Genomic DNA, 16,720 nt, shown 5'->3' with positions numbered 1-16,720 from the left:
GTGTTTTTTTGTGTGTGAAGGAGAGAGATGCTGACTGTGTGAGTGACTAACTGAGTGTTTATGTGTATCTCTGTGTGTGCTGATAGAGAGCTGGATGGGTCGGTGGTGATGGTATGGAGACCAGGATCTCACAACAAAGCTGAAGAGTTCACCCAGAGAACAAAAGGGGGAGGGAGGGAGGTTGACAGACATAAAGCCTGGTGAGCAGATTGGGACTGCCAGCGACTAAAAGGAAGAGGTAGTTAGACGATCTGCAGAAGCTTTTAGCATCACAGCAACAATCTGAAATCCCTCTGATTGAGTTTCTCCAGTTTCTGGAGAAAGGTGTTTCACAGCACCTGCACACAAATGTCAACTAGACACACCGTGCCAACAGTTCATGACCTGACATGTGAGGGAATCACATCAAGGTTCCCTTCAAGGTATACGCCGCCCCTCTACTTGCCCTCCTTCAGCCTCTGATTATCCAGGTGGGAGTGAAATCTGAAAAAAAAAGAAAAGATAAAATTTCCAACCTGCTCTGCTCTCACCCCCCAACGGGCCTCCCAGAGTGTTTTTCTGCTGACATCACTGCACAGAGACCTGGCAAGCCAATCTCTCCCCTGCTCTACCATTCCCCTCTCTCTGCTTCCTGCCCTGATGATGTCACACACCATATGGTTTTCAGCAGTATCAAGCCGGAAAAGAGATTTAGTCAGTGGAGAGGAGAAGGAGAGAAAAGGAGGAGGGCTGGAACGGGGTGCAGGTCGGACACAGAAAACAAAAGGTTCGCTCTTCCCCTTGTGGGCTCTGTGAGTGGAAGGTAGAGGAGGGAGGGAGGGAGGGAGGAGGTGAGGGGGCGAGAGGGGAATGGCTGCACTGTGTGAGGCTAATGAGGAGAGACCGGGGAGCAGAGACCATGCATCGGACAACCATGTGCTGCACAGACGCATTGGACTGGCCTACTCACAGACACACATACGCAGAGATGCACACAAACAGAGTCATGTACCGACACAGTAGTGCGAGAGTAGGCAGGACTAAGCTAACAAGGTCGTGCTGGTAAATAAGGTCGACGTGTGCATTGCTTGACCTTCTCTCATTCAATATTTCCCTCAAGAGATGATGGAGACCAAACCACAACAAAGGAAAGTGAATATTGAACATACATTCATCAGGTGGTTCCATTGTGCACCCTGCCTTTTTAATACGGCAGGGTTTATACATTTATATATTTTAATACATGTCGCTGCTGATTGGCCACCTCTGACACACCCACGATACGAGAGAAAACGTACCTCAAAACACGTTGCACAAAGTTTCACACCATTTCGAGGAAACGTGGTTCAACCCAGAAACCGTGGCAAATCGGTGCACACCCTTTTCAGATTGAATGTGCTAGCTGATGTAGAGCTTTCAGTCGAATCACACAATTTCTCTTAATTCTTAATTTCCTTATTTCCCTTAAAGTGAAAGCTTTTAGAGGTGCTGGTAGGTGGATATTATACAGAGCCAGGCTGGTTGTTCTCTATTCATTGTAATTTTTTATTTCTCATCTAAATTCACATGGCTAGTTCATGCATACACAACAACAAACAACCTCATATACCACCCTGATGAAGGCAAGATAGCCAAAAATATTTGGGGAATAAAACATGGTATGGTATGAGCCTTCTCAAAACCAGAAACTATTTAGCATGTTTCCCTTTGTGGAAAAACAAAAAAAATCAAGTATTTCTGATCTGGCTCTAATCATGGCACGATAATCGTCCATCACCAGCAGATGGGCAAACTAGAATAGCGACCAAACGCGCACAACAGCTCTGCTCATTCAAATGACATGCCTTGCACGCCTATGCTCTAAAGCTGTCGCAAAACTGCTCATTACAGTGAATTAAGAGAGGTCTGTGTGTAAATGTTGAGCCTACCGTTCAATTTCTGGTGGTGAAGCGAATCCGGCGCTGGAGGGGGGTGTGTCTGGTATGGCGGGGTGGTCACAGCAAGCATCTGGAGATATGTGTGGCCATGTCCACTGGAAAGAAATAAAGAACGGAGAGAGGGATGATTGATGAGGATGAAATAAAGAAGAGAGAGCAAAAGGCCTTGTGTGAGTAGCTGAGTTGCAGTGTGCGACATTGCACTTAGATGGTCTGTTTCAAGGTGTTAAGATTCCTTTTAGACTGCCCTGTCTATTGTCCAGTCTTGTGCTGGCAGACAGAAATGGAGCAATAAATAATATTGCGATTGCAATATTCGTCACTCAAAAGCTAAATTGAAACGAGGCGGTTTTGGGCCTTAGAGACATGGGGACCCTGCAACATATCTGCTCACAGATGTCTGAAAGAGTTGGCTACAGTCGCTCCGAGTATTCACCTCCTCATTGTGTTTCCATATCCGACCCACAAAGCTTCTGCAAGATATATGTCACATGTAAAACCTGCAATGCTCTCACTTGGAGAAACGGTGGGAAAGGTGTGTGATTTAGAGGGTGACGGCAGACTGTTCAGAGATTTAGCTGTCAAGCCTGCCTTATCTCCAGCTCTGGTTCCTCACTGAGTGTTGGTCTTTGGGATGGGCTCCCTGGGCTGTGTTTTCGGGGCTCAGCTCTCACAGCTTTAATTGAATCATTGCTTACAACCGGCAATTTGGAGGCCTTTTCAGTTCATTAAAAGTTCAGCATTTCAGGTTTGCTGCACTCCAGATTACGGTATGTTAAATTGTATTTTGACAGGCTGTATTTTAATGTCCAGTACAAGCCTCTGGGGGCTGATTGATTAGTGAGATAAAAGTCTGTCTGGGAAGACAACAGCTGAGACACACAAAGAAACTGAAATCAAGCAACATTAGTTCCAATAGTATCATACCTTTTCCTTCTCTAATACATCTTACGTGCCACTGCTAACATATCAAAAGCATTGTATTTGCTTTTGACCTCATCTGTCCTAGCTGCGCGCTGGTTTTGCTACCAGACAACAAATCAATCTGGTCCTTACGAGCAAAACGAGCCATCATTCTTGGCTGTAACCCCTCCTTTTGTGTTACTATGGAGGTCAAAGCAACATGTGGTGTGCAAGTTTGTTATTTATTGGTTATGATGCTTTTGCAAACTATTCACAATCTAGGCTTTGACCCTATGAAGTCAGAAAGGCTTGTGACATACTGTAGCTAGACTTGAGTAAAATCTGAGGAAAAGTTACTAAGTAAAGGTATGTTGGTGCACTTAATCAATTATTGCCTGCGTTATCTATTGGTTATGAGGCTATTGTAGGCACATAGTTTCTACCAGTTACATCAATAACCTCACAGATTTCACTGATTCATTGGATTATTGTTCTGTAATGAGCTATTGCCTCCAGAATCCTAGTAAAAGGCATTTTGTAACATATATGTTCTAGGTAAACCTAAAGTCTGCATATGTATAATCCATCCGATATATTGCCACAATTAATGGTGTGTAAATTAAAACAGAGAGAAATCAAGCTATGTAAAAGACATAACATACCTGACGAGCAGCATATAACATCACTATTTGTTTCCCGAGGTGGAAAAAACTATTTTGGACCATGAATCGAAACACGCTGTCACATCCTTGATACAACATGTCTATTCTCCTGCGCAGGTCTGCCTATCTCTGTCTCCGAGGTTATCAACAGTTCATCAAGGGAACATGGAAGTGAGGGACAATACCTTCCTCCACTCCACCAGGCTCCTGGGGTGGCTCGGAATCACATCAATGAAACACCAGCACCTTGGACTCGGATAATTTAAAGAGGAAAAGACCCTGCATGCTTTATGAGATTGTCAGCTGCTGTTGTGATCAAAACAAACATAAATAGGCCTCAGTCTGCTAAGTGTTTCAGTGGATCAACTGATGGTGAAATAATTACTTTCACCAATTTCAATCTGCGGTCTGTCAAACACCTCAGGGTGGAAAGACTTTCAGACATAATCCATCCAAATACATGACTCCTGCTAACTACAGAGTACAAAAACAATCAAAATGCACTTTTTTTAGAGCCACTGAAGCCATTTAGCAGCAATATACGGATGCAGCATTTCTCTGGAGATGTTTTCTCAATTACTTTTATAATATACATTGAAATAATCCAACCTTAAGTAACCAAAAAAACTGGCATGCATGGTATCAAAGGGCATTATTTTCTTTAGCATGTCAGGTTTGAATGCAATTGATTTGCAGACCGTCCTTTTTAATAAGCTTCAACATTGTTACGCTTTTTAAGTGGTTGAAAGTACAAGTACATTTATTCAAGTATAGGTACTTGTAATTTACTTTATGCTACTCCACTATATTTCTGAGGGAAATATAGTACTTTGTACTCCACTACATTTATCTGACAGGTGTAGTTACTTTCAAATTACTATTTTTAAACACAAAACATATAACCAGCCTATAAAATGTGATGCCTTGTTATAGCCTAAAAACTATCCTGCAGTATATTAACTTGTTAAAAGTAGCCGGTCTCCACTAACTGCAACAATAAAGTACAACTCACATGTAAATACACAACAACAATAATAATAATCCAATAATATTATATTATAACACTAGCAGGGGCAAAAGTACCAAAAGTAAAAATACTTTAAGCACTTTAAGTGCATTTTGTTGCTTTTGTACTTTTTAAATGCAGGACTTTTTTGTAGTTGAGTAATTTATATTATGCTGCTACTTTTACTTAAGTAAAATATCTGAATATAGATCATCATCACTAAAGGCTAACTCACCTGGACTCAGTTTACTTACCTTTTAATCTGTAAAAACTTGACAAACCTTTTTGTTCTGACAAACGTCTTCATGAGGGCGATTTCCTGCAGAAACACCTAATCAATACGCCCGACTTATAGGTTATTGTGTGTTTGTCATTGGGTGCTCACAAATGAGAGGTCATAGCTTTCCTACGCTTTCATTTCCCCACAAATCACTGCACAGCATGTTCTCCTTGATAGGGCCAATGGGACTCGCTGCCGCGGAGTGCACCATTGGGTGTCGCTGTGCGCGTAAAGTCTCCGCCGGCAGGTTTGGTCCGAGCGGACCCCAACACAGTCTGAAGTGTCAGATAGTCTCGTTAACACGTGAGAAATTCAGTGTATGGAAGAGGGTGAAAGAAGGGGAAAACCGGGAGGGAGCGGGCTGCAAAGATACGCGGAAGAGAAGGTTTTTGAGAGAGAGAGAGCTGGACTTGGAGGAAACTGCGGAGATCCTAATGAGGGAATGCCGAAAAGGAGAGCAGACATACGGCCAGAGCACCAGACATGAGTCCGAGGTAAGATTGAGACACGACAGGGAGACGCGGATGGCAGACGTGTGATCTTACACTGTGTCAGAATGAGCGGCTTTTAGCGGACTACAGTGATGACTTCATCGGGCTTTTAATGCGTCTTTTGGTTTTGAGCCGATGGCCCTGATGTTCAGCACACAGCTGGAGCATCTGGATCATATGGGCATGTCCGGCCTAAAGCTGGTCTGATGTGCAGTAACTTCGGCTATATTAGAAATGTTTTATTTTTCTTCGTATATGCAAGTAAATCACCCAGGGTTGTTGTTGAGGGGATTTTCAGCGTAAGATGTTGGCGCAAAGTTAGAAATAAACGTGCAATTTATAAAAGCCACATAAAATAAAACGTTTTAATAATTATTTTGATAGACTGCACAGGTCTGCTGCTGAAAAGCGAAGATGTTTAAAAGGAATTTGGGAAGCAATTATTTTAAAGACAAACCAGTGTCCATAGTGGGCATTATTACCTATCATAGCAATATTTTGACATCAGTCCATTATGGTGGTGGTGGTGGTGGGGGGGGGGTGGGTGCTTGCCAGGTTTTTGAGTAGGTAGGCATTTAAACTCTCTCTAAGGCTCTTATGTCCTTGTGTTTTCAGGAGGCTTTTATCTGCATATCTACAATACTCAGTCTGTAATGCTGTCCACTTCAATCTCCATGTCCAGGTGATGGATGGGTTTTTTTCTATTTTAAAGTCACACACGGCAGGTGTTTTACCTGAGAGAGAGAGAGAGAGAGAGAGAGAGATGTGTTTTCAAGTGTTATAGTGGTTTGTCAAACCTCCTTTTTAGTTTCCACTCAGCCAGTTGTGCTCGTTAAGTGAAGCCAGGGGGCATATTAAGGCTCCAAATTTGAGGTCTGCAGGGAAGGTGTAAGACAACCTCCTTTAACTGTTTTATTGGTTTTACTTTAGGGTAATTAGAAAGTGCACAATTACAGAACACCAACAGCTGTGAATTTATTTCCTGAATTGTGATTGAATTTGATTGAATTTTGGCCTCTGGGACGAAATAAAATGAAATATGGTGGTGTTTTTTGGGGAGGTGGGGATCTAATTCCTGGAAGGCCCTTGACGTGAAGAGCTTTAACACCTCTTGATGTGATCAGTTATTTCCATCATTAAACGCCTCTGAGTTGAAGAGGGCTGCCTGATCATACATGTGCAACATATATGCGTGTGTGTACAACAGCTGCCTGTCTCTTTAAGACTATGTGTTGAGAAGTTCAAGTCGGGGTCACTTGAAGTTCCTGCCCTCGATTTTACCTTTTAGTTTTATTATAGACTGACATCACACGGGGCGCTAAAACACTTAAGGCGCATAGAGGCTCCATTATCATCCCGGTGCGCGTTATTGCTGCTGCTCAAAAATAGCTAAGGAAATTACTAGAAAAAAAAAATAGGAGGAAACTGATGCTGGTCTAAGCACGTATTTTTTTTTATAGGAGGGGATGAGGAGGAGGGGAGGGGAGGGGCGGAGAGACAGAAAAGAGGGAGAGGGAGGAAAGTGGGTGGGAGGACGGACCTAAGGAGCGACAAGAAATTCATATCAATTAATAATCATAAAAAAAGAGCTGGCAGACGCGCTCGGAAAACTGGCATGGTTTTTTGGAGGCTGGCAGTTCAAAGCTGAAACGTCAGATATGACTCCTAGAGATTGCTGAGATGATCATTAAGGGAGACTTAGATCGGATGGCAGAAGACATCGGGCATGCAGGTAAGAGCCGCTGCACACCAGAGCAGGGGGAGGATGACATTTAGCTTTTTATTCAGCAAACTGCACAGTGTGTGCTGTCAGAGAGCAAATGTGCTTTTTATTCAATCGTTGAAATATTAGTGGAACGTATTTTACACCTTACCTCGTTTTTAGTCAAGTCTTAATTTTGGATATCGACAAGACTCTGCTTAGTCCTTTTAATTCGAGTCGGGTTTTTTCCCTAAACAATTAATTATACAAAAACCAGCCAGTTAATTTGTAAAAGTCTTCAGCATCAGTCTGATGTAACGGATAATTTAGATTACATATCTTGCTTCAAAAAAAAAAAAAAGATGCAAAGTGATCTAAAAAGTTTGGGGTACAAAACAAGACAAGTCTGTTCCACTCAAAAATAAGAACATGATTTTTTTTTTCGAGTTTAATTATTACTTTTGAATGTTTTCCTGAACTCAGATTTAATATAAAAGTTAAAGGGAACATCAGCCTCTTCAGTAATCCTGCAATACATTTAAGATTGAAGCTACATGAACCTCATTATGTTCCTGTCGGACTTAATAAAATAGGCCTGCCACTGTGTGTAATAGTGTCAGCACTGAGTTCAGGCGGACGCAGACACGCTGAAGAATATTATAGGAATATTTTGGAGGGGATTTTTAGTGCATGAATTTCTGGTTTCCTTTCTAAACGCCGAGATTTCTACATTCACGTCTGAAAGAGATGCTGTTGACAGCTGTGAAGAAGAAACAGCTGCCTGGTGCACCTTAAAGTACAATGTGCTGCAAAACGGTCTGTTTCTGGAGGTGATTTAGGGCTCTTTTGGCTCAGAGATAAGGTGGAGGTCTGAAGGCTGCAGCTAAGAGAGATGGATTCACTCGTGATTCGGTTTACTGTGCAACAGCCTGTGTGAAGAGCAGAGTAAAAACAGATTAAAGGCACAGAGAGATCTCGGCGTCAGCACAACGCGACGTGAAGCCCTCAGATGTTGGGCAGTGACATTAAAGCGAGCCCTGAACTCCGTCACACAGGAAGATGTAACTTTCACGGAGAACATCTTATTTCATTTTCTAATAAATGTAGGACCGATCATCAGAGTTTAGACGAAGAAATTAGAAATAAGTGATGCGAATGCTATTGAATAAACTGTAAAACCGACACGATGTTAAATGATTGTAATCCCGAAATTGACATGTAAATACTTAAAGTGTTGATTATTATAATGTCACATTAATATGATTATACGCTGTTCATTCGGTTCCTGTCAACATTAAGAAGTTACCCCCCGACAGTATTTTAGTGTGAGATGATTTTTAGATTCGCGATTACAGCAATCAGACAGGAAACCGACTCTCCATGATGTTTGCTGACCTGACTAAAACTCACACTTCTTCACCTACCACCGGTGCTACTACTCGATCTGCGCTTCAGGATGCACTTTTTCTAACCTAAATGTAAAACTCTGGTCTGTTATTTAATGCATGTAAAGCTTCTCCTGCCTGCATTTGCCTCTTGTGAGTCACAAAAATGACAAAAAAAAGTACATTATTTGGATTAAAGTCATATAAAACGACAGTCAAATAGCTTCTTGCAAATTTACCGTGACTTTGTACTGCAGTGTTGCCTCATAAATTGAACATGGACTGTATGTGAACATGGTCAAATGGGTTCTAAAATAAACAAGGCGACATGAGCATGAGCAGCAAATTGAAATGAAAGAAAATAAAATGTCAACACAACGTTTTAAGCAGATGTCTGGAGTGTTTATGTGACTGAGGCTACATGTAGAGGTAGGAAGTTTAGTCTCCCGCTTCACCCCAAACCACAAAAGTGACAAAACACAGGGACAATGAATATTAATCTAATGCAGATAGCTGAATGCCATCGCCATTAACTACATCACCACCTTCTACGTTTCCTCAGCGTGTTGACGGGTCGTTAAAAAGAAGGCTATCAGATGAAAACAGCCATGCATCCCAGAGGGACTTGTGCAACCTTCTCTCAGGCGACTGTGCTGTAAAATGATTTAATTTAGTCTGTTTAACATAACAAACTAGGCTTTGAATGTGTTTACAAAAGCATTATATGTAGCACATGCTGCTTTAAGATGTGTTCTCTGACTCAGTATCTTTGCAATCGTAGATGGCTTCCTAACAGGATGCAGTAAGCTTACACATGCCCTCCAGATCAAGAGTTTTATAAAACACGTTTCACTGTGGTCTTTCACTTTTTGCCAGTAGGTTACATCAAACAGTGAGCTCAGATATTTTAAGAGGCAAGTTGCACCGTGGCCTCTCAAAAGACTCATCACAGTGAGAGAAAAGAGATCTTGATGGGAAACCCACAGCCACTTGTTACCACAAGATATTACCAAAAATAATTTAGCTGTACGCACAGCACGTTGCAGGTGCACAGAAATGTTGATTTGTGCATGAATTTTTTTTTTACTTGTATCACAAAAGATTTTATAAAATTTGCTAGGATATATTAAGAGTGGATTCAAATGTCTTTTACGTGCTGTATTTAAAAATGAATCTGTGTTCATGAATCAGGATATAAAGAAGGCTTAATCTTCTGTATTGCTTTGTGATGCAATTGAACTGTGTCGCATAATACGGCGCTGTAGACCGCATACTGGCGAGGATGTACACTGATTGTGTGTGTGTGAGTACACAACGTGTCAACAGGCTCCGCACAGTAACCAGTAACAGTAAGCTGAACACCCTTAATGCACTGGAGACTCTGCGAAAGTTCAGCAAGTTGTGGAATGCACTTGGCCTATTCCTCATATCACACTCATTTCTAAACACGTTTGATCTGACTGACGTTGAAATTTATAGTAAAATATGACCGTTGAGTAATCAAAGCCAGACAGAAACCAGAAGTGGAAACACTTTAGATGACAACTGGGGACATGATGGAGCGTAAACCCACCTAAACCTGCCATACTCGCCTTTTTATTTCTTTATTTCTTTATTTAAATTTTTTTTTTTTTTGATATTTATGAACAGATAATAAGCAATAAATAGCAAATATCAAGTCATACGTGTAGATTTGAGGACAGCACTTTTTCAAATAATAAATAAAAAGAATACTTTTTATAAAAAGTATTGTATTTAAAAGAATATATTGATGACTGTTCTTCGCATGATCGGTAGCTGGACGTCATACTTATTCTGACACTATTTTCCGTTTCATCAGTGATGACATTTCCCTCAGATATTAATAGGCCTGATGCTGAACATGCATTCACAGAAATACACCGCTAGAACTTTACTAAGCAGTGACTTTTAGTTTTAGGTTTTAGCAGCAGTTCGCTGTAAGGGAAGAAGATAGACACATGATTCAGGATTCCCCCAGAATTCCTTAGTAAGTTTAAAAAAAAAAAAAATGTATTTAGAGTCATACTTCCCTATTCTTGTGCTGAGTGTGTGCTCTGAATGACATAAACAAGAAGTGAATGAGCTGGTGTCAGGAAGGCCATGATCAGACAGATGACATGATATTTATTTAGTTGCTTGTTTCCCATCAGTGAGACTAAGCCCTTAGGGACAGTTTGAGACGTTTAATCTCATAAGTAAACTATCCTCAGATGCCACTGGTTGAACAATACATGGTGTTTCATGCATGCAGCTGATATAGTTTATTTTAGGCTCGATGGAACAATTAGTGTTGATGTTTGAGTGTGTATGAATGTGTGTGTGTGTGTGTGTGTGCGTGCGTATGTGTGTGTGTGTGTGCATTAAATCCCTGGAGCTCATCTCAATGAAAAGTATTGAACCACGTAATGCTGATTTACATCCCGTGCGCTCAGTGTTCCTTATATGACTGGGCAGAAAGGGGAGCCGAAAGACCTAACTTTTTTTTGGATGTGTCCTTTCCTTATACCTGCTGTTCATCATACTTGTGAAACATTCATCCCTTGCTTTGTTTAAAACTCTGCACACCACTTCTGGAATACTTTATCAGGAAGCCAGCAGTTACAAAATGTATATCTGCGGTTCTCTGAATTTTGTTGTTTCTCTCTTTTTGCTCGCTGCAGAGGAAGTGAATGCGTAGACTTGAATTTCTGATAATGAGAAAACCATTGCAACTGCTCACCTTTCGCAAAAGTTCACTTTTACTGAGTGGCCTTCATGTGCACTTCCCACACATAAGCTCTGCACTCTGTACATGTTCCATCGAGTGGAATCTATGATTTAAACATGATTATGCAAATGTTTAAGACATGAATTACAAATTAACCCTTTATCAGGCACTCATTGAAATACTTACACACAAACATTTCAACCCTAGAGTGTCAAAATGCAAAATTTCAACCCTAGAGTGTCATTGCAGGACACAACAAGACTTTTTTACTTTTGTGACTTTTTTACTTTTGTGACATTGTTAAAAATATTCAATTTTTATGTTGAAAATCAAGATCAATGAAGTTACCATATGTGGTTCCTTGCCTGATTTAATTAGAAAAGCTGGCAACAAAATCAAATAATAAAACTACTGAACTAAAATTATGAGTTTGCATAAAAATTAATAAAATAAGTGATGTGTTGTGTTTCAAAAGAAAATCTGTTATTAATTAATTATACCATATTAATCCTCATAAATGTATCCGTATGCAAAGGCTATTTTTGTTCCATATTACTTTTCTTTCAAGACGTTTCATTTTTATGTTGACAATCAAACATTTGGCACTCAAACCTCTGAAATATATTTTAATACAATCTGATGTGTAAATCATTATTTTTTATTATCTTTTATAAAATGCATCAGTAATCATTCTTGTGGTGCAGAAAATTAGACATTAATTGTGTTTTGGTGTATCAAAATGCTGACTGCTGCATGACGTTTTACAGATATCTGTTGTTTCAGGTGGCGGACTGAAGACGATGCTGGATGCCATGGAAGTTCCAAGTCATGCTAGGGATCTCCTCCTGCAGCTCAACAGCCAGCGAACCAAGGGCTTCCTGTGTGATGTTATCATTGTGGTGCAGAACGCCCTCTTCAGAGCTCACAAGAACATTCTGGCTGCCAGCAGCCTCTACTTGAAATCTTTGGTGGTCCATGACAATCTCATCAACCTCGACCACGAGATGGTGAGTCCAGGGGTCTTCAGGGTCATTCTGGACTACATCTACACAGGCCGCCTTAGTGATGGAGACCCCACTTCTCCCACTGAACCCAATCTAGGGGCTGTCTTGGCAGCGGCCAGCTACCTTCAGCTGCTCGACTTAGTGGCTTTGTGCAAAAAGAAGCTGAAAAGAAATGGCAAGTACCCTCCCCGCCCAGGTCCTGCATTTCTGCCCTACCCAAAGATGGGGCCCAATAGTATGGGTTTAGGGGGTGGTGGCAGGTATAGGGTTTCTACTCCTGTCATTCAGTCCTGCCCTCCAGGAGGAACTTTGAATAGCCATGCAACCCGGGGACCACCACTAGAGGAGCTAGTTCCCCATCGACTAGCCCTTCATGCTGGGGAGCTGTATGCTCCCACCTCCACCCAGGGCTCTCAGGTGTTCCCATCCCTGCAGTCAGCTCTGCCTGCCCAGCTTGGACGCTCAGCCCACCCTGACAGGAACTGCTCCCCCAACTACGGCCTTGATCTCTCCAAGAAAAGCCCCAACTCCCAGTCTCAGCACACACCCTCTCACTCCCATCTGGCAAACACTCACAATGATGAGGAGCGAGACGGGACCCTGAGCGGCCGCACCAGTCCCATGCATGGGACGAATGGAAGGGCCTTCCCCTCAGAAAAAATGGAGTTGACCGACCAGGCAAGCTCCCTCACTCCTCCACCTTTCCCCCATCTCAACCAGCCTCTTGGCCCCCACCTCCCCCATCTGCATCGCTCAGGCTCCCAGGGCACAGATCGCTACCCATGCCCCCCCAGCCCTGACACCCCCACGGAAGGTGGAGAGGGAGGCAGAGAAATGGGCAACATCTACCGCTGGGTGAAACATGAGCCATACACAGCTGAAGATGAAGATGAAGATGAGGATGAGGAGGAAGGGGGTGAAAATGGAGACCAGCATCATAACCACCACAAGGCCGGGGAGGAGAGTGAAGGAGCAGACGACAAGAGCGGGTCAGGCACAGAGGAGACAGGCAGTAGTGAAGGCCGCCCGTCCCCTCCTGGACCAATGGGGAGGTTCCACATGCCGTATGAGCCAGAGAGCTTCGGGGACAATCTGTATGTCTGCATTCCCTGTGACAAAGGCTTCCCGAGCTCAGAGCAGCTCAATGCACATGTGGAGACACACACGGAAGAAGAGCTGTATGGCAACTCCGGTGGGGAGATGGGAAACAGCAATAACAGCAGCACCAAAAACATGAGCAGTAATACAAACGGCTATGGGAGCCTGAACAGCAGTAACAGTTTGAACAGTCTGTCCCATCTGGAGACCAAGTCCAGCCAGGGGCTGAGTTCAGGGGGCATCGGGGAGATGATGCGACCCTACCGCTGTTCCTCCTGCGAGAAGTCCTACAAGGATCCAGCCACTTTGCGCCAGCATGAGAAGACCCACTGGCTGACCCGGCCTTACCCCTGCAGCATCTGCGGCAAGAAGTTCACGCAGCGCGGCACCATGACGCGCCACATGCGTAGCCACCTGGGCCTTAAACCTTTTGCCTGCGACTCCTGTGGCATGCGCTTCACCCGCCAGTATCGCCTCACTGAGCACATGCGCATCCACTCGGGGGAGAAGCCCTATGAATGTCAGGTGTGCGGGGGAAAGTTTGCTCAGCAGCGCAACCTCATCAGCCACATGAAGATGCACAGCAGTGGAGGGACTGCAGGGGGCCTGACCACAGATGGGAAACTGAAGCTGGACTTTGCTGAGGGCATCTATCCTCTGAGTAAATACGCAGCAGAGCATCTGGGCCTGAAGCAAGAGAAGGCCAATGAGCTTCTCATCCAAGCCCAACAGCAACTGGTAGCTGATGCAAAGGCCATGGAAAGCCTCTACCCGCTGTCCAAACTGGCCTCGGAGCACCTGGGCCTCACCCACGACAAGATGGATGTCCTGGTCCAACCCCTCCCCCCTCCCCCACAGGCCCTCTCTGAAGCCCGCACCATTGACCGCTACTCACCCAGCTAAGACCACTTGACCTGTATAAATGTCAATCACCAATAGGTCTGTGTGCACACACAACTTGCAGTATTCAAAAGCCATTCACCTCAACTCAATATCTCCTCTGCACCTCAGACTCAGGCCAAAAGGAATTGGTCTGCTGATGCATACCAAAATGTGTAGACTGTAAGTGCCTTTTTATACATCTAATGTATCTTAAAATCCTCCTTCTTAAGGGAGCTCTGTGCTATTCCGTGACCAAGGGACACTCACTCAAAGAAGTACAGTATTTATGTACAGTGTATGCAAACAAACATTTAAAACATTTTTTACAGCCATTGAGCCAAAGTGACAAATTGAAAACCAAAATGAAATTGTTTTATTTATTTTTGTATTTTGGTGAAATCCAAAGAGAAACTGTTGCAAGGAAACGTTGCAATCTGACCCTAAACCTGTGTACAAAAGGTTGTGTACAAAACATGACAAAGCACATAAGGACAAGATTCAGGGTTTCGGTCCAGACCTGAGCGGAACTTTTACCAAATGAATAAGCCAACTCTTCTGGACTTTAAAGTAATGGGAGGATATATTTTTCTTTTTTTTTTCTTCTGTTTTTGGGGTACTGGACAATTTATGTATCTCACTCTCCAGCTTCTCCAAATCATGTTCCTGCTTCCCAAGACGCGAGGAAATGACTGAACGATAAGAGCAATTGCTTCGGCATTTTGGTAAAGTCTCCTCTGCTTTATTTTCTCCACATTTTTTTTTAAAGTAACCCACTCCCCCGCATACTTGTGCGGATAAAGGCTCATGCTATGTGACAGTAATGGTAGCTTAATCAGCCTTACAGTCAGCGTTGTAACCCTTCTTGAGCTAAAACTTCCTTTGCATTTTGACTAACGTCCTTTAGCTTTCAGTTGTTATTGAGATGCAGTCAGCACAGCCCTGTGATCTCATAACTGGGACACGATTGCACATACCCAACTGATGACACACTAATCCCTGTTCATGATGAGTATAGCTTCATCTCATGGTGTAGACGAAGCATGGGTGTTGCCTCTGACATTGTGTAATATTTACAATTTGTGGACGCAGCCGAGCAGAGAGGCCGGGACCAGGTCAGAATTAATGACACAGAAATCTGTAATTTACTGAGAAAATTAGAAGAGAAATTATTCCATCCACAGCAGTGTGATGGTTAATCATGTCGCGGCAGGAGTCAGATGCCGCTCCACTGTCCAACCTCTCATTTGACCTCCCTCCCCTATTGTCTGTTGTCTGGGAGCCCTGCTACCGTTGACAGACCAAAGTGAGCGCTGTAGTCAGCCTTAAAAGCACACACACATATACCCCCCCCCCCCCCCCTCCACACACACATAGCGAGCTGCTAATCTGTCCGTGATATGAACATAAGAAGGGGTTTGTGGGTCTTCCCTGGAAGCCAGTGGGTGAACAGCACACCCCAGCTGCTGTGCCTCAGTAATCCCTGTGAAATCTCACTTTCTCCTGGACAATTCGCACTGCTCGCCGGCATGATGTCCCATTTCATGCCTGCCATCTTACCCCTCTGATCCACTTATTAACATCATATCCGAGCCTAGCAAATGTCTCCCCCGGCCTTGCCTCCCTTCCCCGCTGGTAACAAACGCGGAAACAAAGAATGACATATTTCTGTGTTGGCTGACCAGCAGTTCCTCCAGCTTGAAAACAAAAGAGCACTTAAAGGTTGCGGGTAGACGGCACATTTTTGTCTTTCAATGTTTATTCCAAAGAACATGCTAGCCTTTTCTTTTTCCACTTTTACTGGTCCTTGATTCAGATTAGAAATGTCTGACCACTATAGTGCCAATGCCAACCTCAGTGGGTGAATGTGAAGACTAAAGCCATAAATACACTGTGATAGACGTAGTGAATCTTAAAGGCTTAAAAAAGACAAAAAAAACCAAACAGACAATGTGCCTGACTTTTGGGATTGTTTTTTTAAATGTAACAATAATTTAAGGGCTTCTTCTCTGTAGCATATGATCATATCAAACATGTTGTCCTCTGTCACTTACTTTTCTTTATTTTGATTTTAACTGAAAGCAGCGCACGTGAAACTGGTGCTTACCTCAGGACTGAACCCAGCATGGGGACGCTAAGCTTTACTAAACCTTCGAGTAACAATGTCAACACACACACACACACACACTTTTTTTATGTTCTTATTAACAGGGCAGTTGCCCTGTGTTAAACCTGTGGTTATTTCTGTGTTTATACATTTCTTGTTACAGTTTTATGGTGGAGAGATAACATGTGATATTAACATTTCTTTTGTTTTTATTTTTACTATGCGGTATACATTTTGTGTTGTGTTGTCCTCAAAGAGGCTCGTGTCGGTCTGACCAATTCCATTGTTGTAAGGCAAAGTCATTTTGGTAGTATTTTAACTGGCTGTTTGTGAATTCCTGGACCACACAAGCATGTGTGCAAGCACGGCGGCATTGATCTTTGGTTTCAACGACACATACAGTAAAGTCTAGGTGACGAGTGTAGTGTTTTGAAATGGACGTGATGTATTATTAGTACTTCCCTAAACAGACGAGCAGTGGCTTTGCTGGGCGAGTATGAAAACCAGCCTCATATTGTTTGACCCCTTTTCTCCAGAGGTTAGTGAACTTTCGGCGAGA

The 16,720-nt window shown here is 42.9% G+C and overlaps 1 protein-coding gene across 2 annotated transcripts; it reads left to right on the top strand.

Moving 5' to 3' along the window:
• The first annotated feature begins 5,201 nt into the window (after positions 1–5,201).
• Positions 5,202–14,078, top strand: hic1 (hypermethylated in cancer 1). 2 transcript variants are annotated; one of them, XM_070906403.1, is made up of 2 exons: positions 5,202–5,261; positions 11,841–14,078. In XM_070906403.1, exons 1-2 carry the CDS (start codon positions 5,202–5,204, stop codon positions 14,076–14,078), a joined length of 2,298 nt encoding a protein of 765 aa, XP_070762504.1. The 2 variants fall into 2 exon arrangements, with proteins under 2 accessions (XP_070762504.1, XP_070762505.1); XM_070906404.1 differs by lacking the exon at positions 5,202–5,261 and adding an exon at positions 6,939–6,990 and having other exon boundaries at positions 11,857–14,078.
• The last annotated feature ends 2,642 nt before the right edge of the window (positions 14,079–16,720 follow it).

This window comes from Enoplosus armatus, chromosome 5 (genome assembly GCF_043641665.1).
Source record: "Enoplosus armatus isolate fEnoArm2 chromosome 5, fEnoArm2.hap1, whole genome shotgun sequence".
NCBI classification, from domain to species: domain Eukaryota; kingdom Metazoa; phylum Chordata; class Actinopteri; order Centrarchiformes; family Enoplosidae; genus Enoplosus; species Enoplosus armatus.
The sequence above is the reverse complement of the archived record's forward strand: the minus strand, read 5'-3'. Positions and strand labels throughout refer to the sequence as shown.

Bases quoted from the DNA above. Each gene is read 5' to 3' on its own strand.
- hic1 (XM_070906403.1), top strand. From the start codon at position 5,202: ATGAGGGAATGCCGAAAAGGAGAGCAGACATACGGCCAGAGCACCAGA. The intron at 5,262-11,840 runs GTAAGATTGAGA...GACGTTTTACAG, and splicing joins GCACCAGACATGAGTCCGAG to ATATCTGTTGTTTCAGGTGG.